The sequence below is a fragment of the Talpa occidentalis genome, unplaced genomic scaffold (genome assembly GCF_014898055.3).
Source record: "Talpa occidentalis isolate TD23 unplaced genomic scaffold, MPIMG_talOcc4v2.1 talOcc4.10, whole genome shotgun sequence".
Lineage (NCBI taxonomy): Eukaryota > Metazoa > Chordata > Mammalia > Eulipotyphla > Talpidae > Talpa > Talpa occidentalis.
Window position 1 is genome coordinate 99,064,223 of NW_023600993.1, and position 23,595 is coordinate 99,087,817.

Consider the following 23,595-nt stretch of genomic DNA (forward strand, 5'->3'; position numbering starts at 1 on the left):
ATAGGAGGCGTCCAGCCTGAACCCCAGCCACCTGCAGGAGCTGGAGGAGGGGAAAGAAGAAAACAGCCTGGAATCTTGGAGGTAGCCTTGAGCCATTAACAGAAACCTTGGAAAGTCCTGTTAAATTGAAACTGAGGGAAATGGTCAGACCGTAAGAGCACAAAGGAGAGCAAAAAGAGGATCTAAACTCTCTGAGACGCGCTCTCACGGGGACAGCAGGGCCCAGAGGTGTATGGGCTAAGGCTGAGCTGAGCGCCAAGGCCAGCTGGGAGCCGGAAGACACAAATATAGAGGAGGGGGCTGCCTAGAGGCGAGGGGCCCCCAGCAGAAATCCAAAACTGCAGTTAACTGAAGAAAAACCTCTTCATCCTTCATGTATGAAGTGTCCAGGGACGAGCCAAGAACTTCAGCCAAGTCCGCATTTCTTTGCCCTTTGCCTGCTTCTCAGCCCAAAAAATTTAACTCCTTTGTTCTCAGCCAGCCCTGGTTGGAAAAAACCTCGATGCCCTCATTCCTTTTCTTAACGGGGGAGGCAGGTTTGCATTTCCCTCCTGCCTCCTTGTCCACAGACGGACGATGAAGCTGACTTCTTTTCTCAAAAGACATGACGTCATTCTCTGATCTAGCGACCCCATGGCTTGGTAACAATGTGAGACAATGCATCTTCCTCCTTAGAGAAGCAATTGCATGTTTTCTATTCTGTTACTTGCAGCCCAAACTAGCAAATACCTGTTGAGATAGCTGAAGGAATTGCAATGAGATGGTGGATACCAAGTACTGCTAACCCATGCCTGGCACCACAAACAGCAGCTACTTTGGACATTAGGAAATTATCACAGGGTTTTATCCCTGAGACTGTTTCAGGGAACACACAAATTCTGGCCTGGCACATCAGTTCCCTCTCTTTCCTACCAAGATCAATCTGCAGAGTCTTCAGAGAAAGCAGAAGCCCAGTGGTAGCCCAGCACCCCCACCCTTGTCACTCAGGCGGGGCTGACCCAGGCTTCCAAACAAGAATCTATCACGCTGCCTTTTGCCTAATGGATTTTGATTTCCACTCCCCTGGCAGTGAAGGCAAGGGCCTGCGCTTTGGTTTGTCTCTGAGTTGCCATCAATTATTAACAGCGGCAGCTCAGTCTCCCATACCGCAAAAGAAGTGTCTGCTGCAAGCCAGCCCACCAGCCACAGAGAAAGGACTCTGTCCTTAATTTTTTTAATAATAAGCCCTATCTTCTAGAAGCTATATGGCTAGGATTTCATGATCCTGCAAGATGGACTTTTTAATCTCAATTTTACAGGTGGACGGCCAGAGCCTGGAGAGGTGAAGAACTTGCTAGGATCAGAGGTGCGGAGGTAGTGGTGCCAGGCCGAAGCTGGGTCTCTTAAAACATAAGCAATATGGCCATTTCTGTATCTCACAACCACCCAGAAGTGATCCTCTATTTGACTCTCTCACTGTGTGACCTCTAAGAAATTTCCACAGGCAAGGCTGGTCTGACTTGACATTTAAGTTGGGGGGGGGGGATTCGAGCAGGGTGGGCGAAGTGCAGGTGACAGAAAGGGAGAGAGGACGGGAACTGGGTCGCAGGTGGGCAGCGAGAAAGGAGTGGCAGATCTTTGAACCCTGAAACACCAGCTGACTGATCCATCCTTCACTCCACATCATTATTTGGAGCATCTCCGCACCAGGCATGGTGCTGGGAATAGAGCAGTGCATGCAGCTCCGACACTCACTCTTGTGGGGGAGAAGCAGAGAAACACAAGGAGGCAAATAGAATCTCAGATGGTTCGTAAGCTTATTCGGGAAAGATGCTGCACGATGCATTAGAGAGGATGGAGAAGGAGGCTACTTTAGACAGAGGTCAGGAAAGATCTCTCTGAGGAGGAGAAATGTAGGAAGGAACCTGCTCAAATGAGGAATGAGGCTAAATGGCTAGTCCTGGGGCAATCTGGGGAAGAGCATTCCAGGCAGTAGGAAGAGCAAGTGCAAAGGTCCTGAGGCAGGATAAAACCTGAACTGTTCAGGGAACAGCAAGGAGACCAGTAGGTGTCCTGAGTGAACCAGAGGAAGCAGATGTGCTCAAAGAGGTCATGGGGGCTGGGTTCAGCAGGAACTGATATAACACGGTGAAGGGTTTGAATTTTATTCTGAGTGTGATGAGAAACCTCTGGAGGATTTTAAGTAGATGAATAATGGGATCCAATTTACATTTTGAAAAGCTCACTCTGGCTGCTATGTGGGCAATGGATTGCAGGGGGCAAAAGCGGAATGGAAGCAGGGAGACTGGGAGGAAGCTGTGCCACTTATCATTGTAGAAAGAACAGGGTCTTCAAAATCACACGTGGGTTTGAATTTCTGGATGTGCCTGTTTGCCTGCTGTGTGACCTTAGACAATTTACTTAACTTCTCTGAGCTTCCCTGTTTGTGATAGGTGGGATAATAACAGAGTTGGGGTAATTCTGTTACATCCACACACAGTAAGCGTTTGATCGAAGGCAGTCAGGATTTCACACTGAGGCCCAGTGAGCCTGCCTGCCTCCCTGTTCCAGCTCTGGCTGCAGAATATCCTCGACCATCCATCTGCCAGGAATGTGAGCCGGCAGCTGGAGCTTGGGATCATGAAGAGGTCATGAAACTCGTCCCTGGAAACGGATTAACCCAAGAGATGAAGCTGTTTATTCCCAAATAACGCCTTTTGCAAGCCTGAGTTCCCTCGCCCTGCTGCCAGACAAATCCCTTTGCCAGCTTCTTCTCTAGCAGGGGGACCTCCCCTTCCCTGCCCCTCACTCTCAAGTCTTAGAGACAGGACAGGGAAGAGGGAAAAGCATGTTTGGCCATAACAGGAGGTATGCATGGGAGGAACCTGTGTCAGGCCTGGAAATAGTAAAATAAGTCTGTTGATCCTCTAAGCCGGTTAAGGGTAAGTGACTCTGAGTTAAGAGGGAGGCTTTTTAGACACAAAACCTGGGACAGGATTATGGCCAGAGGTAGCGCACAGCCTCGGAAGAGGAAAACAGGCTTAGGAATCTCTTCATCCTCTTTAGGGTTGACAGGGAAGAGAGAAAACACTTGGACCTCCCTCCACGCTCCTACTAGCCACCTGCTCCTGCATCTGCTCTCAGGGGCCTCTCCTTGGGCAGCCAGATCTAGGGAAAGGACCCCCACAAAGTCTCCTTCAGACCCAGCCCTTCAGGGGGGCCTTGAGCGAGGCCTTGAGCCTTTCAGGGGGGCCTTGAGCTGATACATCAGGACCTGTTTGTGGGCTTCTTCACACCCCTACTTTGACCACGAACACATTTACATGTCCCCCCACCTCCTCCCTGCCTGCTTTAGGCCAAGTGACTGTCAGAGAGGGAGTTATCTTTCCCAGCATGGTCTTCCTGGATTTGGACACACCTCTCTCTCTGGCTCGCCCTGGGCCCACACGATCTTTGTTTATAGTGCTGAGTAGTTGTCCTTTACTCTACGCCTGGCTTGCTGGGCTGTGAAGACAGGCCCCCATCTCTCTGAGGCATCCCTGAATCCCAGCCTGTCACAGAGAATTTGCTCATCAACCTGGGACCTCCTGCCTGGCCTGCCCCAGCCCCACCCCTGCCCCAGCCCAGGCCTTCCCAGCCCCTTGCAGCTTGTGTCTTTGCCCATCAGAGCACAGACCTCCCTGGCCTGTGAACCTGTCCTGCCTCCTTCTTCTGCTTCCCTTCTCACGTTGTCTCGTTTTTCTCTCCTATTTTGAAATTCGCATCCTCTTCTCAGCCAAAGCATTTTTATAAGCTGCACCAAACCATTCTTGGAAGAAACTCACCACATAAATACAGAAAGAACAAACCAGGGGGGACCCTACGCCCACTGGCATCCACAGCCTGCTGCCAGCGACAGGCGAGCACACTCCCCCCGCCCCCCAAGTCCCTTTATATACTTATGTTATGTTAAATACTTATGTTAAAGCTGCCTGCAGTACCTCAGTGTCCTCCAGGCATGTCTGTAAGCTGTTTTCATCCCTTCCTCGGGGCAAAGTGAGGGTATAAATATAGGGATAAGCATTAAAATCCCAGGGTGACGCACCTCCAGCCCAGGCAGGGACTCCACAAGGAAGCCTCATGTAGAACAGACCAAACTCAACCCTGCTCCAGCTCTGCAAGACTTCGAGTCCCTACTCGCTCTTTCCTATTGTCCAGTGTCCATGCTCTTCCGGTGGGTTTGGTTTTTTTTTTTAAGTTTGTGTGGATTCTTTTCTTTGGGGCCACAAAGTGTTGGATAATAAAAGCACGGGATGATCACTGCCACCTAGGGAAAGTCTGGAGTTGGTTCTCACCTCCCAGGACTGGTCATAGCTACTCCCCCTTCCTGGTCTTCATCTTTGGGAACTAAGTGAGTCCCCCAGCCATGGGGCGCACAATCTGGGCACGCAGACAGTGCCCCCAGCCCCCAGATTCCAGACTCACCTTGGCAGCCACAGAGGAGTTGGGCTTCTCCAGCAGGTCCCAGAGCTTCTTCCTCTTCTCGGCGCAGCACGTGTTATCGAACTCCTCGCCCTCGCGCTCGCGGAGGGTCTCGGCCTCACGCTTGAGCTCCTCGTTCATCTGCTCCTTCTTCTGGTGGTAGCGGGCCTGGCAGCAGGACTCCAGGTAGATCTCGTCGATGCCCCAGTAGTCGAGCTCCTGGCTGAAGCTGAGCGCACACATCTCCTCCATCATGTGCAGCCGCCCGGTGCGGTAGAAGTTGAGGATGGAGGTGAAGGCCCCGGGATGGCGGTCAAAGAAATACTCGTTGTCGTCGAGGCTGTAGTCGTCGCACACCTCGAGCAGCGAGTCGTGAGTGTTGCAGTCGCGGAGCTTGCCCAGCCGCGTGCGCGGCAGGCGGTCCAGGGTGCGCCACAGGACCTCGTGCGCCAGCCCCCCGACGTTGAGGCGCACGCGCCTGGAGCACGCCTTGCTGCGCACGATCTCCATGGGCTCGGGCGGCAGCGAGCTGGTGGAGCGGGAGCCATGCTTCGTCATGCCCGCCGGCATCGCTGGTCCGGCCGCCCCCGCCCCCCGCCCCCCCAGGCCGCTGTCACTGGACGGCGAGGCTGGCCGCCGCGGGGGAGGGGGGCAGGGAGCGCTGTGGGCAGCTGGGGGTGCAGGGGCCCGCGCGGGCGCTCCTCACGGCCGTTTTCTCACCTCCATCCCGAGGGCTGCGAGGCAGAAAGCAGACGCAGGTCAGCAAGCGGGGACCTGGGGGGCGCCCCGCCCCACCTCGCTGGGGCCCCAGATGGCCCTGACCTTCCCCAGCTTAAGCGGCTCAGGTGGGGCCGAGAGGCCGGGCGCTGTCCTCTCCGCTGGTGCTGAAGTCCTGCCCGCCCCGCGGATGGGAGGAGGGGCCGCCCCTGGGGAGCAGTGAGGGCCCCCAAGGAGCGCCCGGGGGCCCGGGAGGCCCCACCCCGGCCTTCCAGGGCCAGGCCCGACCCTGCCGCTCGGGGCGCTGTCCGCCCCCCTCGAGTGCTGAAACTCGCTTCTCTCTGGGTCTCCCCACCAAGTCCAGAACCAGCCCCCGCAATAGCCAAAGAGGGGTGCTCCCTGGAAAACTTTTTTTTTTCTAAAAAAGACTTCTCATCTGTTCCTCCTCTCACTCCAAGAGAATTAGGATTTGAGGGCGGGGGGTGGGTGGGTGGCAGTGATGTCCCAAGATTTGCAGGAAATCTTGGGGGGTTCAGTGCCAACCTGTCGGGGGTCACCACAGATGGGGGGGTCACGACAGCCTGGCTGTCCTGGAGCGACCCCTCTCCCCTGGCTGCGGGTGCATCCCCGGAGGTGCTTCCGTGAGGAGGTGCGCTCAGAGGACGCCAGGCCACGCTCCGCGCGGGGTCCCGCCCTCCCTCTGCACCTGCCACCCCAGCGCAGGGGGGGCGCGCAGGGTCTTGAGGGTCCACCAGCTTTAGCCTCCCCTCGTTTGTTCCCCGCCCCTTCTCCTCCTCCTCCTCGCCTCCCTTCCTCCTCCTCTTCCTCCCCCCGCCCCCTCTTTGCCGCTCTCCTGCGATGGCTTTTTATAACTCTGGGTTCTGCGCCTTTCCCGGGGCTCGGAAGGGAAGGGGTGGGGGAGGTGGGAGGCGGGGAAACGAGCTGAATTTTCTGGCCTTTTCAAAATGTGCCCTCCTCCGCCGCGCACTGGTGATTTCCGGGGCTCCCCTAAGCCCCCCTGCTTGCGAGGCTCACGCCCTCTCCCCTCGCTCGGGATGAGGGAGCGCGCGCGCCCCAGGCCCCAGCCCTCACCCCACCTCCCCGCCCCCCGCCCGGGGCTGGAGCGGCGGAGCCCACAGGCCGAGGCGCGGCCGGCGAGCCTCTCGCCCGTGTCCCCCTGCGCCCCCCTCGCCGACCGCGCGCCCCAACACTCACCCCCAGGACGGCCGCCTCCCGGGGCCGGGGACCGCGCATCGCCGCGGCTGCCCGGGCGCCCCCGCCCGCGGGCAGCGGCGTCCCCGGGGCGGGCTGGGCCCGGCCTAGCCGGGCGGGCAGGCGACGCGCGGGGGCTGCAGGCACCGCGGGGCTGGGGTGAGCTTCGATGTTGGGGGAACGGGCGGCCGCTGGAGGCGCGGGCGGCAGGACCGCGGTCGGGCGGCGCCTCCTGCTCCACCTCCTCCGGCTCCGGCTCCGGCTCCGGCTCGCGCTCCCGCGGCGGCGGCTGCTTGGGCGAGATCAACAAGTCGGGGCTGAGCTTCGGCTCCGCGCTCGCTGCGATTCTGTCCCGCACTTCGGGGCGCCGGGAGCTGGGCACCGAGGCGGGACGGCGCCACCTGCGGGCCGCGAGCGCGCGCGGCTTAACTCCTGCGTGCCCGGCCCGGCCTGCTGGCGAGGCCCGCTGGGAGTTGGGGCGAAGGGGGAGCACCTGGCGCTTGGCCCTCCTCACCCGGCTACGTCCACGGCCTGTCTGGCAATCCCACCTTCTTCGGTTGTGTCCACACGTGGGTTGAGTGCCAGCACGCGGGCGTCTGAGATACGGCCATTAACCAAATCGACGCAAACTTTGGGGCCCTGGTGGAGCTGGTTGGAGACAGACCACAAACATGAAAGTCAAAGAATATGTCGGCGATAAGCGCTGGGGGATGATGAAGCAGAGGAGAGCCGAGGAGGCAGGCGTGGGAGTGGGAGCAGATTGCAATTTTAAATACCTCTTGATTTCCTGAGCTTCCGTAGTAGATTCAAAAATCAAATTCTAGAATGGAATGCCAGATTCGAGTGGGAAAAGGTGGACAGTGAATACCTCAGCAAAGACATGCGATTTGGCAATGGGGATCATTGATGGAAAGAAAAATAAGGCGAGGTGAGGAGAGAGAGTGAGGGGCGAGCTGGTTGATGTAGCCTGATGATTCATTCATTCAAGCTGGACAGCTGGTGATGGGGAACCCCCTGTGTGCCAGACCCTGCGCCAGGCGCAGAAGGGCCATCCTCCCTGGAGTAGCCTGTCCAGTGGGGGAGACAGAACCAATCAAATAATCTCCAGAAATGAATACAGAACAGAAGAATTAACTGAGAAAACAAACCCCCCCGGGATGCATAGTTGGACCCCATGTTTACTCCTTCATTTCTTCATATATATATATTTACTGCAGGATAAGTAAATTGGTGCTGGTGAGTCGCCTGTTCTGGAGGAGAAGTACTGTGAACAGGCCACGGGGTCCCAAGGTAAGGACCTTCTCCTCTCTGGTCCTTTTCTTCATTTCATTAAATCAAAGGATTCATTTCTACAGAGTGGCACATAATCTGCATTTTCAATCTGTTCACTTCTCGTCACCTCCATCATAATCCTTGTCCAAGTTGTCGTCACCGCAGGTAGAAGCCAAAGGTTCTCTCCCAATGCACAGGACAGACCCCCACAACAAACTATTCTCCAGCCCAGATTGCAAATAGAGTCAAGGTTGAGAAATTCTAAGTCAATTTAACAGAAGACAACTATGTGATGTTCTGAAGAAGGAGGTGCAGGCACGGGAAGCCAAATAGAGCAGATTCCCAGGTGAAAATGAACTTGAGAAGGGGTGTTGGAAAAGGGAATGGGACCAAATATCTTAATCCAGGCCACCTGGCCCCTCCTAGCCCAATCACTGGCAATGGGATCTTTCCCATAGGGATGGGCCCATCACTGCACTTACAACAGTGAAATTTGTTTAACAAGGAAGAAGTGGAGATTGAGGCTGGGTAGGCCACCAACAGTGTTTTCACAATGATCCCACAGTGCCCCACACGAGGCCAGATACAGAGTAAACTGCTCGAAAAATGCTTGCTGAATGAATGAATAAATACTGACTACATATAAGAATAAAGAATGAATAAATTACATATAAGAATAAAAAATGAATAAATAAATAAGAATAATGACTACATATAAGAAATTCATATATAAGACACACCTCTGATTTCAGGAGTTTCCAATCTCTTGGTTGGACTGGAGGCAGAGTAGACAGAAATTAACTCTCTTATTTCCCTCTGCCCTGGCTCCAGTCCACACTCTCAAGTCGCCTAACTGATTTTTGTAAATATTTTTTAAAAGAAATGGCTAGTATGTGCAGAGTTCAGTCCTCTGGACAATCCCTTACGTTAAACAGCGGAAGTCACAAGCTGGTGACCTGCAGACCCATGTTGTTTGACCATCACGATTTTTTAAAAATTGACTTAATATTTAAATGTTAAAAAAAATCTGGATTTCTGGCTTTTCTTGAAAAAGTAGAGAAATTGATGAATACTGCGCCCATTCCTGTAAAACACAGCAATCATGCACAGAATAGTGGCTCCCCTTAAGTCATAGCTGGCCCCATTAGGTAGGATGTGCTCTCCAGTTTGCTATGGTCTCTCATTCTCCCTCAGGTCCCCACTCAAGTCACTTTTTCATTTACGTTACTAGTGTGGGCTTGGCAAAAATGTAGGCCTGTGCTTCTTGCATACAAAGGCCAAGGAAGTCCAAAGAGGCATCTTGTCTCTGTATCCCCAGGCTCTGCACAGTGCCCAATTTTTAAAATTCCCCAAATAAAAAGACTGTATGTTATTTGAAAGCATCTGGCCTTCATTTCTTAGAATATTCTGTCTTCGTGACAGAGATACTATTTAGAAATAAAGTCAATACAGGGGAAAATAGACCCCAGAGATTGAGATACTGAATCTTGCCTATGTCATTAGAGCTCCTGGATCTAGCCATGCCTGAAGCCAGTAACTATGGGTTTTCCCATTAAGTAAGCTAGTAAATAGGGCCCCCTTTTTATTTAAACCTAAGCCAGACAGAGTTGTCACTTTGTCATTTATCTACAAAAGAACCCATCTGATGTAATTGTCTCTTCACTAACCAGAAGCTCACTATCTCCTTACAATATACATGAAAAACTGGGCAAAAGAAAATGAACGTACTTGAAGCAGGGCAAAACAAATAGTAAAACTCAAACGTTCTATTAAGGAGCCTCCTCAATAAGAGTTCAAGTGTAGCCATTTCATTTTACAGTTGGAAAAACAAAAAAGCTTGTTGAGGGACACAACACCCCATGGTTAGGCAGCAAGTGAGCACCAGCACCAGGACCCCCCAGCCGCCCAGGCTGAAAACCTTTCAGAATGTCTTCTGTGCGCACGCCTTTTAGCATACCTCCAGTTGACAGGGGTTGAGATTTTTCCCTGAGGCTAAGTGAGGTCAAGTTGGCCCAATATGTCCATGTAAATACAAGTGAATTCCCCTCTAAATTGTGCTGGCAAGAGATGTGTCCATTTGAAGTCAGATTTTTTTCTTGGATTCCAGAATACCAGCCATCATTTATTTATGATCCCACTGAGTGTCCTGCTCAGGTTTCTCAGCCCTCCTGGGCACTCTACAGGACTAATTAATCCCCTCTTCCCTCTTGCCCACAGACGTCTGGGAAGGAATAATTGCTTTATGAGGGTGCTTGGGGGGGTACCCCAAGACTCGAGGGAAACCATATACATCTCAGAATGGCTGTGACTCAGGGTTACTCTGAGTGGATGTTGCTCTTTGCCTTGGCCTTGTCTAGGATTTTTCTCCCAGCTTGGACTTTCATTTTCTAGGCCCTTCCTCTTTTGATTTACCCAATCATAATAGTAATAATAATAATAATATAATCATGAGCAAAATGGGGTTTCTGGCATAATGTACCTCACAGGGCTGCTGGAAGGACTAATGAGATCATACACATAAAGTGTTTAGCACCATGCCTAAGGCTGGTATTTACTCACTATTGTTGATTGTGCATTTACTAAACACCAGGCACTGTGCTAAAGGTTTTGCCTGTGACTGACTTCACTTAAGATTCTTTCTAACTCTCTCATTTTTGGGCTGAAGATTCTGATATAAAAACCTATTAGCTATTGTATGATCCTTGAGTGACCAGATGTCTGACTCCAGTGCCTGGTCTATATACAAGTCTGATTACCTTTATCAAACCTTGGGGGGTTTCCTGGTCCACATTCCAGGTAAATGGGTAAACCTAGTTTTCTGATCAATGCAAACATTTAAATTTTGTTTCCATTTTTTACCCATCCCCTACCCACCAATTCAACCACTGATGCCTTCATCCATATACTCAGCCATGAACTGTTCAACTACATAGCCACCTATTTATCTACCTACTCACCTCTCAATTCATGTACTCTCTCATCCATTTTTCTTTACATTCATTTACACATTCCACCCACACCCATCTTTCCACGCACATTTACCCTCCTGCTCATTTAACCGTCCATCTACCCTCTGACTCTCCAACCACCCATCTGTTTATCTATTCACCTACCCATGCATCTACCTGCTCATCCATGTGCTCACTCAATCATGCATCAACCCCAAATATTCATATTTCTGTCCAACACTTGCCTATTTATTTCTCCATCCATCCATCTGTCCATGAATCTACCCATTCACCCAGCCATCCCTATACATCTGCCACCTAACATTTGGAGTATTTACTATATAGAAAGTTTGGACTGTTTTCTATATTAAATGTTTGGTGCTAACCCTTGGCATATATCCCTGCACTCCATTCCAAGGGAGGAAACGTTGGTGCCGCCAGAGGGTCCCACAGAGGGAAGGAGGTGAACTTCATATAGTCCAGTGAACTTGTTCATGGCCCAGGCTTTGCCAGAGCCACTGACTCCCAGGATGAGGACTGAGGCTTGGAGTTCCAGCAAGCAATTAGAAGTAAACTCATATTTCTTCCCCACAGAGAAGTCTGGGTACTCCAAGATGCAATGGAAAAGGAGCAAGTCAGCGAAAGGAGGAAATAAAAGCCACAGAGATCAACAGCTAATTAATTGATGCTCCTAAGATAATATTCATTAAAGTCCAGCTCCCCTGCCCTTTGGGGACTGATGTCTTCCCTACCTCCTGTCCATTGCCCTTGACCACCCCTTCCCGATCTCATCTGCCTCCTTTCTTGTCTCCCTCCCCAGTTTTATCCTTCCTCTAATCCAGCTACCTGAGTAGACTTTTAAAGGCACAAGTCTCACCAAGTCTCTCCTGCTTCCCATCCTCATGACTCCTCATCGTCCAGGATAAAGGACTCCCCCAAGACTCTCCCAAGACCAGCAAAAGACCATTCACTCACTTTGCACATATTTCCTGAACACCTGCTAGGCACCGAGCTCATGTTGCATGCTGGGAACGCAGCCTTGGTGGAACTCGCATTCTAATGGAGACATAAACAGAGACATTGAAAAAGAATCTAGTGTGATCTTTGCTGTGAGGGATAAAAGCAAAAGTAGGAGGGGGCAACGAAGACTCACGTGAATGGTAAACCAGGGTAATCAAGCCATGAAATTGTGGGGAAGGGCTTTCTGACTAAAGGTAGAAGGGGAAGGAGGTACAAAGGCCCTGGGGCAGGAGGGAGAGTTGACAGAGATGAAGACGGCAGTGTGGCCAGGGTGGAGTGTGTGAAGGCAAGAGTGGGCGGAGAAAGGGCAGAAGGAAAAAATAGAGGTAAGAGAGAGAAATCATGTAGGTGAGGCCTGTGGGGAGATGTTTGGATTTTATGTCAAGAGTGTTGAAGGGTTTTAAACAAAGGAGGAGTTGATCTAATTTTTACCTTTAGGATGTAAAAGACTGGAGAAGTCTCAGTTTCTGCTCTAGCCTCAGAACTTCCAAGCTGAGGACAATGGCTGAGAAACGCCCTCCTTGTAGGGAAGATACTGCCCCTCCAGTGCTAGGCTTGCTAAGGGCTCCTCCCGTATGGGCTTGGAAGCCTCTACCCATCACTCCCTCTAGGTAGATGGGAGACAACTGATAACCTTTTTTTGGAAAGAGTTGCCAGAATTCTAGATTTTTCCTTCCTTTGCATACAAGTTCTCCTATATATAAACCTAGGATTGCGGGCACAGAAATTTGACTGACCCTGGTCCTCTCTATTTCCCAGCATCATCATCACCTACTGCTGCATCCCTGTATTTCAGGCAAAGACTTACCATTCTCTGGCCCAATAGTAGCTGGTACCCACCTCCTGGCCATCCCTGTTGTATAGTCCCTTTCTCACTGAGTCCAAGCCCAGCCTTGAGACTCCCGTCTACTGCAGAATGTGCCAGAAGTGAGGCCAACTCCAGACCTGAGCCAGCAGAAAGCTGCACAGCTTCCACTTTTGGCTTTGGGGAGCCCTGAACCACCTACAGTCTTTCCCACTACCCTGCTGGAGAGGCCACAAGGAGAGTGAGACGCCCCAAAATTACTCAGAATGAGAGAGCAGATGCCACCCGTCCTGGCTTTGCTGTCCCATCTGACATGTGACCGTGGCTACTTGAAAGGCCCTAGGTGAGACCAGAAAACCCACCCAGCTGAGCCCCATCAACCCACAAAAGCATAAGAAATAATAAAATAATTTTTTAGTTGAAGCAGCATAGTATGATAGCATTCTATAAGTAAAATCATTTTGTTTGAAGCCACAGCATGTTGGGGTTCTTTGTTACACAGCAATAGGTCATGGACACAGGGTCTTCGCTCCTGCAGTTCTGCTGCTTAGAATGCACCCCAATCATTTTCCCACAAGGTGGACTCCTACCCACCTTTCTAAACCCAGATCCAGTGTCACTGCCTCCCCATGATCTTGGCTCGTTTCTCTTTCTTTTTGGAAACTCTATTATGAAGCTAATTTAAAATGCCAGCTGCGTTACTTTGAGATGTCTGTCACTCCCAACCAGGCCTAATCCCACCCATTGTACCTCCACAAGCCTCACAGATGAGGAAAACAGTGGGAGGGACATTATTTTCACTCAAAGTTTCGAGAGACAAACCAATTTCCTCTTTTTAATTTTCCCCAAAGTTAATTTAATTGATTCTGCTCCTTTTTTATATTAGAACAAATGCATACTTGGCGAAGGAGAAAGAACATGCAGTGAATTTTGAAGAGATGGAGTCGTGACCACTTCTCCAAGGTCCTCTAGGGGCGCCCCCCCCTCGGAAAGATCCTGAACAGAGATAGGGCCCGGGGCCAGCTCTCGGGCCCCCCTGAAGCACAAGCCCTTCACTCTGACCCCAGTTTCTTCCTCTGAAAATGGAGACAATGATAGATGACTTGGGGGTTGGCTGGGAGCGTGACTTGATTCTGTTCATGAAAGGACAGAGGCCCCAGGGTCAGTGCACAGTAGGGTATGGTGGGGGGGTCCCTCCTCAGGCACAGACCTTGCCACTCCCAACCGACCAACCGTGGACTCTCGCTCCCAATCACACTCAGAGGCAGTTCCACAAACAAGATGGTTTAATATATTTCGCACATTTCCACTTGTTAATATTATATGAAAATAAAACTCTTTGATAAAAGAGAGAGGCATAACAATTGCTGCTACTCACAAAACACCGTCTTTATTGAAAACAAAAGCAAAATCGATGACTTTGAACAAGACACTTCAACTCTCAGAGTCTGGTTCCCAACCCGCAGGCAGAGCAGGTGGGAGGAGATGGCCTGGCAGTTCCAGAGCCAGGCGTGGGGCCCAGTGGACCCCGGGGAGAGCATCTCACTCCCTCTCTCTCCCTCTCACCGGGGACAGTCAGCCAGGACACCCTGGGTGGTACCCGCCTGGCTTAAACGCCACTGAACGCTGGCCTGTTGCATTTTGTCACCGAGATGACAGCCTGGAGGCCCCTCCCCAGCGGATTTCGTTTTCACAGCTACTTTCTATTTTTGGCAGCGAGTGATACATGTTGTCAGTTACTGGCAGCAAAAAAAAGTTCTCTTTCTAAACAAATTTACGTTGAAAAAACGAGTCTGTTTAAAGGAAAATGCCTGGTAAACAACACTACAAAATAGAACCCCCCAAATATAAGGGATGGTGAGGGAACACGTCTGCAGGGCAAACTAAGAGCGCTTCTAAGGTAAGTCCTGCAATTTTGTGATGCTAAAGGAAGGCATGAATACAATGGCACGGGTGCCTCCCCAACTAACCTGTAGTAGGAGTTCACTCCCTTGGCCCCCACTTTTCTCCATAGCTTATATTGCTTCAAAGAAGAAAGAAAAGTAATAAAGGTGAAAACAAGGGGTGGGGGGGTGGGTAATCATGGTCTCCGAAGCTGTACTTCAATATCTCCAGTCCCAGCCCAAGTTGCCTGGTGGAAGAATCGTCTCTTCCTAATGACCATAAGGGGCCGCCTTAAAAAGGAATTGGCACTTCTGTGAATGGAGGTGAGACTCTAATCTCGTGGCCCAGGAGCCCTGACTAGGAAGGGGACATCCCGAGGGCTCCCCGCAGCACACCAGGGAGGCAGCCATGACCAGCGATCTTCCTGCAGCTATATCTGCAGCCTTCCCCCTTCCCTTCGGAGCCAGGATGAGGCAGCAGAGGGTTGCCATGGAAACCGGCTCCATCCTCCCAATGGAGGCTGCCAGCCCTGATTTCCCGCAGAGTTAAGAAGCAGGCAGCAGCGGGGGTCACCCAGGCGTGAAGATGGGTTTCCCTGGGGATATCCCGCCTCCTGCCAATCACAGTCTGTCTGGGAATCCTGGGGGTGCCTGGAGGCTGAGGCCCAGGGAAGCCCCTAAGCCCTCCTGCTGCTCTGAGAAGAGACTAGTCCCTGGAACATTCAGAGATCTTCTCTCTTCTCCCTCCAGCCTAAGCTACAAGGACCTAGCGATGTGTGTGCCTGCGTCTCATGAGATCACCCACCCATGGGTGCCTCTAGCTCTGTCAGCTCTCCGAAGCCAAACAGAACTGCCTCTCCACTCCCAGCCCCTGAGCCCAAGCACTGTGGTGTTAGCGTGCGGCCAGTTCTACCATCTCGGCAGCTGTGCCAACCTCGGGCAAGTTGCTTTACCCCTCTGGGCCCATTTCTTCTCTACAGTGAGGACACAGTCATCCTCTCTTTACAGAGATGCTGTGAGAAGTAGAAATACTACGTCCGCTGTGCCTGTCACGGCCTGTAGTGGGTCCTCCATTGATGGGCTCTAACATCAAAACCAGCGCTTCCCGTCACAATAAAGGTTTCAACGCAATTTCTCTCTGAGCTGGTTTCTTTTTCTAAAGCGAGATGCCAAGACATGTTTTCACCATTAGTCTGCGTGTTCAAAGGTGGTGCACCCGGAAAGGGACAGACCACCGGTCTGAGGACCCATCAGCAGGGTCCCCCCACCTTCCACAATAGCACATCTAAGAGTTACAACGAGGCTCTCAAAGTCAAATGGCTTCAGGGCCCAGAGGGTACTGTGCATAGGGGAGCAGCCCAGCGGAGGCCCAGGGGTCGGGGCACCTGTCCACGGAATGGAGGCAGCGCTTCTCAGCTCTCGCCAATGGCTGCCCCTGGCACTAGGTTTTGCAAATGCTCAAGAGAAGCTGGACATTTTGAACTAACTCTCTTAAAGAGGATATAACAACTAATTTTTTTAAAGTGTATGCCGACAAAAGCAGGGCTGCAGGCTGGACGTGCCCGCAGCTAGAGCTTCTGAGCTAGAAAACAGGAAACCAACGCCTCCTCCTTCCTTCGCTTGACCAGTGCAAGCCGTCCTGGTGCTTCCTAACATGACCGGTCCCGTCAGGCTGGTCTCTGCTTAAGTCTCAGCCCTGGGGAAATCCACTCTCTGGTGCGCCTAACTCGAACAGAGAACCCTCCCGCTCCCAGCCCAGCGTCGGGAGGAAGCTGGTGTCTGCACGGCAGATGCACCAGCCCCGGGAAATCCCACCTGCATTTTCTCAAGCATCAGTGAGAATGAGGCTGAGGGAGGTGCCCGCGAAAGGGGCATCCAGAAGGCCAGATGAGATGGGGCGTCTTTGCTTAATAATTCGGAAGCAGAGCTTATTTCAAGGGACATGCTGCCAGGTGGGATGGGCCTTTCTGGGGTACAGCATCTGCGCCAGCTGGTTCTGGCCTGGAGCCCACCATGAAGGACCTGGAAGGAGCCTCTCCGGAGCTGGGGCACAGGAGCGAGGGCTCTTATCCTGCCATGTCTGCCTAGATTTTGTGGGTTTCATAAGGTGAGAAGACTGAGGTGAGCTGGAAGCAGAAGAAGCCTCACTTTGGGCATAAATCCTTGCGGTGGCCAGTCCACAGAGCGTCTGGTGTCTTTTCTTTGTTCACTTTCTCTTCACCCCCCTACCTCCTCTCCCCCCCACAGCCTCCTGACTCAGCCTTGCAGGAAAAAAAGCAGGGAAGCAGTGAGGCCGGCACCAAGGGTGTTAAAGCTCTGCCCCCAGGCCAAATGCGGACACTGAGCCTAGAGCTGCGGGGCGTCAGGCTGGCTGGAGTGGGCCTGGCCTTCCCATCGGCCTTAGCGAAGGCGGTAGCGGATGGTCACGTCATGTTCCGGCTGCATCAGCCCGAAGCCGTACCTGCTGAGGTCAAACTCAGGGACCTCCGCATCTGGGTGGGTCAGCTCCAGGTCCAAGTGCGTCAGCACCAGCAACACAAATCTACAGAAGGCAGAAGAAGAGAGGGTGTGGGGGGCTGATCCAGAATTGGTCAGGAAGCTCATGGCTTCCTCCTGATCCTGATTCCGATACTCACTCTGGGGAGGGTGGGCCAAGGAGAGAGCAGGACACAGGAGTCCACAGCTCCCCAGAGGTCCAAGTTGTCCCCACATGTGCTAGACCCCCAACATGCTAGCCCCCTGTGGGTAGTCCCCCCACTGGTTCTGGCTGGCAGTGCCAATTGTACACCAAAGCATTCCAGAGCAGCCTGCCAGCTCTTTCTTCTGCCCCTTAGCTATGCGGGCCTCACGTGGAGCTGGGGAAGTGGGGAGATGGAAAGTGGGAGACGGAGACAGCATGACTGTTGAGTTTCTGCATGAGGGGGAGGAGCTCCCCAAACCCACAGGCGAGTAAACCTCTGATATTCCAAGGCGCTGAGACTTGGGGGTGGTTTGTTACAGCAGCATAGCCTGGCCTCTCCTGATTAGACGGACACCCCCCCTCCAAACTCAGGGCACCCTTGCATCTGTCGCTGTCAAGGCTGCTGCTAACTCGCAGGTGTCTTTGTGGGATGAGAACAGGCACCTTCCCTGGAGACATTTTCCTGGTGTCTGTGGGGAAACTGTCAGAATAGACTGACCTTGCAAGAAAAGCTGTCTTCACTGCCATCTTCTGGAAAACTGCTAACAAGCATCTACTGTGTGCATGATGTAATCGCTCTGTGTCCCACCGCCACCCCCCGCAGAGACCCAGCAGCACTGAGCACCCGGCAGGGTTCTTGAGTCTGAGGACAGAGTGAAGCCGTGCCCTGGACACTGAACTGGGTGTAGAGCTGGGCTCTGCTCCTTCAGGGTGCGTGCATCTCGGTTTCCCCATCTGCTCAAAGGGGCAGGATGGGTGCCTGCCAGCTCTGAAGCTGGAGGGTGCTGGAGGGTGAGCTTATATGGGAGGGGGGCTCTGCACATGCCTGGATTTGGTCCTGGCATCTCCATTTACCGGGGGCATGACCATGGCACAAGACTTGACCTCTTTCGAGTCAGTATTAGGGGGACCCTCTACCCAGCAGTCATCATGGTCATTAAGTGAAATGAAAGTGACAAGAAATTAGCTGATTTATTGCAGCACTAGCTGCCCGACACATGCAAGCACCCATTTCTCTTTTCCTCTGTCCCCAGGTGTTGTGAGGTAGGCGCCAGGGTCAGGGCCCCCTCACGTTTGTTTTGGACACTGAGTGGGGTCCAGCGTGACTGATATTATCAGGGTCTGGAGAAGCTGAGCAAAAGTTCGCATTTTCTTCTGTGTAATTTCACCTACAAAAACACAGGAGAAAGTGAACCCTGGGCCTGGCTGAACTGAGCTGTGCAGGGACCCACAAAACACACAAATACACCCTCATCTCTGCCCAAGGGACCTCAGCACCAGGCAATGGTGGGAGGGGGGTGAGCCACACCTGCCCATGAGGTGTCAGGCTCCAGGTAGCCCTCCCTACACCCGCCTCAGTGGCAGCCACAGCCCTTCCGGCACCACTTACACAGCAAACACCATCCAGGTCGTTGTCAAAGCAAAGCCCCGTATTTACTGTAGTACGTTGGTCTTTCTTACATGTTTTACGTTCGTAAGCCTGTGCTAGCATTTTTTTCCTAGTTATCTTTTTTTTATGTGTCACAGGTATCTGTGAGGTCTAGTCCTATTTCCCCTGAAACCTCTGCAGTTTAAAAAAAAAGTACTTGGGGTGATTTCACCCAGCACAGTGATTTTTAGAACATACAAGGAGCATGAGAGAGAGAGAGCTGGCTGTGTGATGGTCCCCGTTTCACCACCGTGAAAACTGAAGCCACGAGGTTAGTGGAATGTGCACGTTACTGTTTGCGTGTAAATTAATAACAAACAATGTTTACTAAATGCCTACAATGTACTAGGTTGTGGGTTAAGTACTAAGAAAGAGCCGATTCATTTGTCCTGACACCCCTGCAAGGCAATGATAATTGGCACCGCCATTTTACAGTTGCTGAAGTAGAGGAGGTCACTCATCTTTTGATTATGCAGGGGCTGCACAGAAGGACAGAGCAAATGTCATAACCCCTGCCTGTCCATCTGTGATCCTGGGTCCAAGATCTTGGGGTCCAGGGAAGAAAACTTATGGGGTGTTCCATCCCACCAATGTTAAAATAGCCAAGGTGGGGACACTGATGGTCAGCCATGCCTGCCGTGGGGCTTGGTACATGCACAGGAGCTGCAGACAGAGAGCTGAGCGCTGCAGGGGCTGTCAGTGTTTGGCATTCTGGGTGTTTAGGATTTGGGCACCAGGAATGGAGAGAAAAACCTGTTGCCAGATTTGATCATTTCAAAAGAAATCAGAATCTGGCTTTTCGTGTGAGCACTTCTGATTTTTAAAAGATAGCATCCATTTAAAACAACACAAATCATAGATCTGTGGGCAAACTGCCCATGGGCCCACCCTGTGAGTTTGGAGACAGGCCTGAGCCTTTCTCCTGCCTGAGCCCCTCCAGCTCCTGGGAGGGCTGTGCCAACCAGATGGCTGGGGGGCCTTGTCCCCCCAACACACTCACTGTTTGATGCTGCTGATGGCGTAGCCCCGGCCCAGGCACTGGTTGTGGCCTGCACCCCAAGGCAAGCTGTAATTCTTCAGTCTCTTCCCGTCCTTGTAAAAGTCTTTCTTCTCTGATCCATCGGGGTTCAGGAATCGGTTGTATTTAAATACCTGAAACGGGAATAGGGCCCATTTCTGACTTCCTGCCTCCCCAGACATGCGCGCACCAAGAAACATGTTCGTTCATCACCGTCTGGCTTATAAGAGGGAAACTGGAGCCAAGGGGAGGGTCAGCAGCTGGGGAATGGGCTAGAAAACGGTGACCACTATCTAGAAAAGGCTGAGGCTGGTCTGTGAGTGCCAACACGGGGAGAGCTTTTCAGATTGGTACTGAGCGAGAAAAAGCCAGCGTTGGACTAGCATGCATTGCTTGATCCCAGAGACACACCCACCCACCTACTGCGTGTGTGTGAATGTGTCCAGGTGGGTCTGTAAAAGCAAGAGAATGACTTAAAGGCTGGACTCCAAACCAATAACAGGGAGTATTGTGGGACTGGAGAGGAAGGGAAACGGAGAAAAAAATTTACTTTTAAATAGAGATGTGTATGTTATCGCGTAGATCTATTTTACTTTCATCATTTAAAATCAAAGAAATTAAAATTATTTTTTAAAAAAGAGAATGCCAACTTCCTTGGTTTACACTGTAGAGTGTTAAGGTGAGGATGCATTTTAGCACAGGGTTTGGCACAAAGTAGGTGCTGAAAGGTGGGTGGAAAATAAGGTAAATGGACTAATAAACAGACGGAAAGAGGGACTGATGGATGAATGGCTAGATGGGCAGAGAGGTGCATGGATGGATGGTTGGGTGGCTGGGTGGCTGGGTGGGGGGATGGGTGTGTGCATATAGCACAGGGCCTGACACACAGTATGCACCCAAATCTGTTAGAAATTGTGAACATTTGTCCTATCTCAAAGTTCAGGGAGAAGGAAAAGTATCGAGAAGTTGACATGATAGCATTCTGAAAAAAGGAAAATTGCTCAGCTATCACTTACGAAGCACTCAGGGCGTGCCAGGCACTCACAAGGGACACCTGCCTTATTGGGATCTCATTTAATCTTCCTAATGATCCTGGAGTAGCATTATTATGAGGCTCTTTTCACAGGGGAGGAAGCAGGCAGGGAGGTGAAGTGATCTGGTGACGCAGCAGAGAGCAGAGCTGGGCTCCCCTTCAGACCAGGCTGGTCCCGGGGGCTGGCATGCATTTACCTCTGGGTCCGTATAGATTTCCGGATCCTTCTGGGGACTCAGGAAGGGAAAGAGGAGGAGGCGGTCGCCCCGTCGCAGGGTGAACTCCCGCCCGTCAGCCATGGGCATGGCCAGGTCCACCACGACCTCTCGGGTGATGAAGGGCACGGCCGTGAGCCTGAGGGTCTCGCTCAGCACGCTGTCTGCACGGGACGGGCACAGGCAGGGTCGGCCGCTGTCCCCCCACCTACTCGAGTGCCACCCCGTCCTTATTTTACAGGGAGGGTGGGAGGCTCAGCAGGGTTACACCACCTGCCCACATGGCAAGAGTGGCTGAGAAAGGCCAGAGAATAAGGATGAGGTGGTCACTTCCAGCTCTCAGAGACCTCGGACACAAGGGTTTGGGTGTGGCCCAGAAGTTATGAGGGGAGGTGGGAGTCAGGAAGATGTCCGAGCCAGCCATCCACAGCAGTTGTTTCTGCCTTTCCAGCATACACGCCCCTTCTGGAAACAGTTCCTGACTTCGCTAACACCCCCCACCCCACTCTGAGGGGGTGGGCTGTTGATTTTACCCCCAGCTCCTAGAATTGGATAGTGATGGCAAGTGAGAGCACCTCCACCTTCTGAAGCCCGCAATTGGTTCAAAATGGGCATATGACCCAAAGAGTCATATGAGACTTTGGGTAGGAAAATCAGGGCTGTGGGTCAGATGCTGCAGAGAAGTGCACCTCACTGGGCAGAGAGCTCGGCAGCTGCAGGTGTTGGCAGCCGTCATGCCAGCCAGAGTCTGGAGCCAACTTGGCGAAATGGGGCCGAAAGACAGTGACAGGCTGGAGTCCTGATGCCATTGTTAAAGCACCTTGATCCAGCTGTGCCTGAAGCCACACAGCTTCTGAACCTTTGGAAGTATGAGTTCCATCCCCAAATAAAGTCACTTTTCTGCTCCAGCCAGTTTTAAGTTCAGTTTTCTGCCACTTGTAACCAAAATGTCCCACTGAGACCTTAAATCATGGGCAGCTGAGACAGGGGCCTGGAGATAGATGTTGGGGCTGAGAGAGGAGGCTCAGGGAGACCCTGGGCCAGAGGGCACTGTTGGACTCTGGATGATGGGCACCCATGTTGGGAGGGCTTAGGGGGTCCATGATGACAGAGTCGGCGGGCTCTCTCAAGGGGCTGGCAGCTTACCAAGCACGGGCATGCTGTCCAAGACCTTCTGCGGGAGGGCACTCATCTGCGAGGCAGGCTGCTCCTGCTGCAACAGGAAATGCTCCACCTCTCCACGGACAGCAGCCAGGGCCTCAGGAGTCTTGAGCAGGAAGAGCAGGAGCCAGAAGGCAGCAGGGCCCATGTTCCCCTGCCATGAGAAGCAGGCCCGTTATCACATCAACAAGGCAAACCTGGGGCGTGAGCCACGGACACAGTCCCGGTGAAGGCACTGGGCCAGGAGGTTCCCACCCCAGCCAACATCCAGGCATCATCCAAGTCTAGCTGCAGCCTCAGGATGCAGACAAATCTGCTTTGTGGCTTTGGCCCAATGCCCACTTCCAGGCCTCTCCAGGCATCCCTGACCTTGAGCAAAATCGCTGATCTGAGATCATCCAGGTCATCTTCAGAGCTAATCAGTGGAAAAGCATCATGGTAGGAACAAAGGATGACAATTAGGATTATCGACTGTATCCTGCCCCCAATCCTTTACTCTTCTCTGCTACCACATCCTTGCCAAGTGGCTTTGTGCTTCCTCCCATTAGGGAGGCTCAGCATATTTCCCCACACCCTTGAATTTGGGCTCAGCCACTGACTTGCGTAGGCCAATTGAGAGAGGTGAAATGAACAGGCCAGCGGTTCTAAATCTAGGCCATCAGGGACTGTGTGTGTGTGTGTGTGTGTGTGTGTGTGTGTGTGTTACTCCTTGTCTGGCTAGCCTACCTGTACCTAGAGGAGGCTAGGAAACACATGGAGCAGAGTTGAGGGGTCCAGCTGAGCCCAGTCTCCCCAGCTGACTTCCAGTGGACCCATAGAGGTGTGAGTTAAGTTCTTGACAGTGTATGCCACTGAGTTTCTGTAGTTACTACATAGCAATAGGCAAACTGGCACAACATATGAATATCTGCCTTCAGATATATACACATTCTGCATGTATAAAGCAAAGCAGCAGTAATCAAAGATGGCGGTGATTTCTTGAACAAAAATAGCTTAAAACTCTCAAAAGTGAAATTATTTTATTTTTTCCAAAAGTGAAATTATAAAGAAAATAGATGGAATTTCTTCCTCTGAGACGTCTGCCTTGGCAGAGCATTTTAATAGTCAGGCATGTGGCTAAAATGCATATGGAGTACCCTTAACTGAGCTCCAGACATGGGTGGAAAGCCCATAAGCCTTGGTGTAGGGGAAGATTTTTGTCTATCACGAGTGACTATCCAATCGCAATGTGGAATATTAGTCATCCAATGTTTACCCAGTCGTTCTATCACTGACGTAATTACACACAGACAAAAGGGCATTTGCACAAGGATATTTGTCAAAGTGCTGACGTAACAGCCGAAGACGGGAAGCTACCTCCACAGCTATTGAGATCAATGAGAGAAATAACGATCCATCGTCATTTATAAGATGATGATACAGGGAGTTGTTAAAAATAAGCCGTCTCTGGGCTTCCTGTTGGGGATGGTACCCAAGAGGCACTGACGCATGCAGATGGCAAGAGGCACAGCGGGGGTCGGGGTGCAACCATTGCGTTTGCGCTTAGAGGGATTTTCATGAAAAATCACAGATCCCATCTCTAGAAGGAGACAGAAGAAGCAGCAATGGAGGCTGCCTCTGGGCAGAAGCTGGGAGCACAGAGGGTGGGACAGGGGCTTTCTCTGCATCTGTCCTTTTTTTTTTTTTTTAAGATTTATTTATTTATGCATACAAAAGCTGGGGTACAGGCCAGAGGTATGAGGGGTGAGAGGATTCACCAGAG

General features: G+C 51.9%; 2 protein-coding genes and 1 long non-coding RNA gene across 3 annotated transcripts in view; 1 reads left to right on the forward strand and 2 right to left on the reverse strand.

Moving 5' to 3' along the window:
* KCNB1 (potassium voltage-gated channel subfamily B member 1) overlaps positions 1 to 5,174 on the reverse strand; it is a 92,240-nt gene extending 87,066 nt beyond the window's left edge. The window contains exon 1 of the mRNA XM_037500171.2: positions 4,444 to 5,174. Within this exon, the coding sequence (XP_037356068.1) occupies positions 4,444 to 5,010 (567 nt within the window). The 5' untranslated portion in view covers positions 5,011 to 5,174. The remainder of the gene's footprint in view (positions 1 to 4,443) is intronic.
* LOC129146288 (uncharacterized) lies at positions 5,147 to 11,672 on the forward strand. Its single transcript, XR_008552854.1, has 3 exons — positions 5,147 to 5,198; positions 7,587 to 7,659; positions 11,184 to 11,672. It is a non-coding gene; the product is annotated as an uncharacterized LOC129146288 (long non-coding RNA).
* Positions 11,673 to 13,681: 2,009 nt separating this feature from the next.
* Positions 13,682 to 23,595, reverse strand: part of PTGIS (prostaglandin I2 synthase) — a 33,851-nt gene continuing 23,937 nt past the window's right edge. Inside the window, exons 7-10 of the mRNA XM_037500181.2 lie at positions 21,819 to 21,987; positions 20,655 to 20,836; positions 19,407 to 19,558; positions 13,682 to 16,839 (exon numbers count right to left, since the gene is read on the reverse strand). Of these exons, the coding sequence (XP_037356078.1) occupies positions 16,698 to 16,839; positions 19,407 to 19,558; positions 20,655 to 20,836; positions 21,819 to 21,987 (645 nt within the window). The 3' untranslated portion in view covers positions 13,682 to 16,697. The remainder of the gene's footprint in view (positions 16,840 to 19,406; positions 19,559 to 20,654; positions 20,837 to 21,818; positions 21,988 to 23,595) is intronic.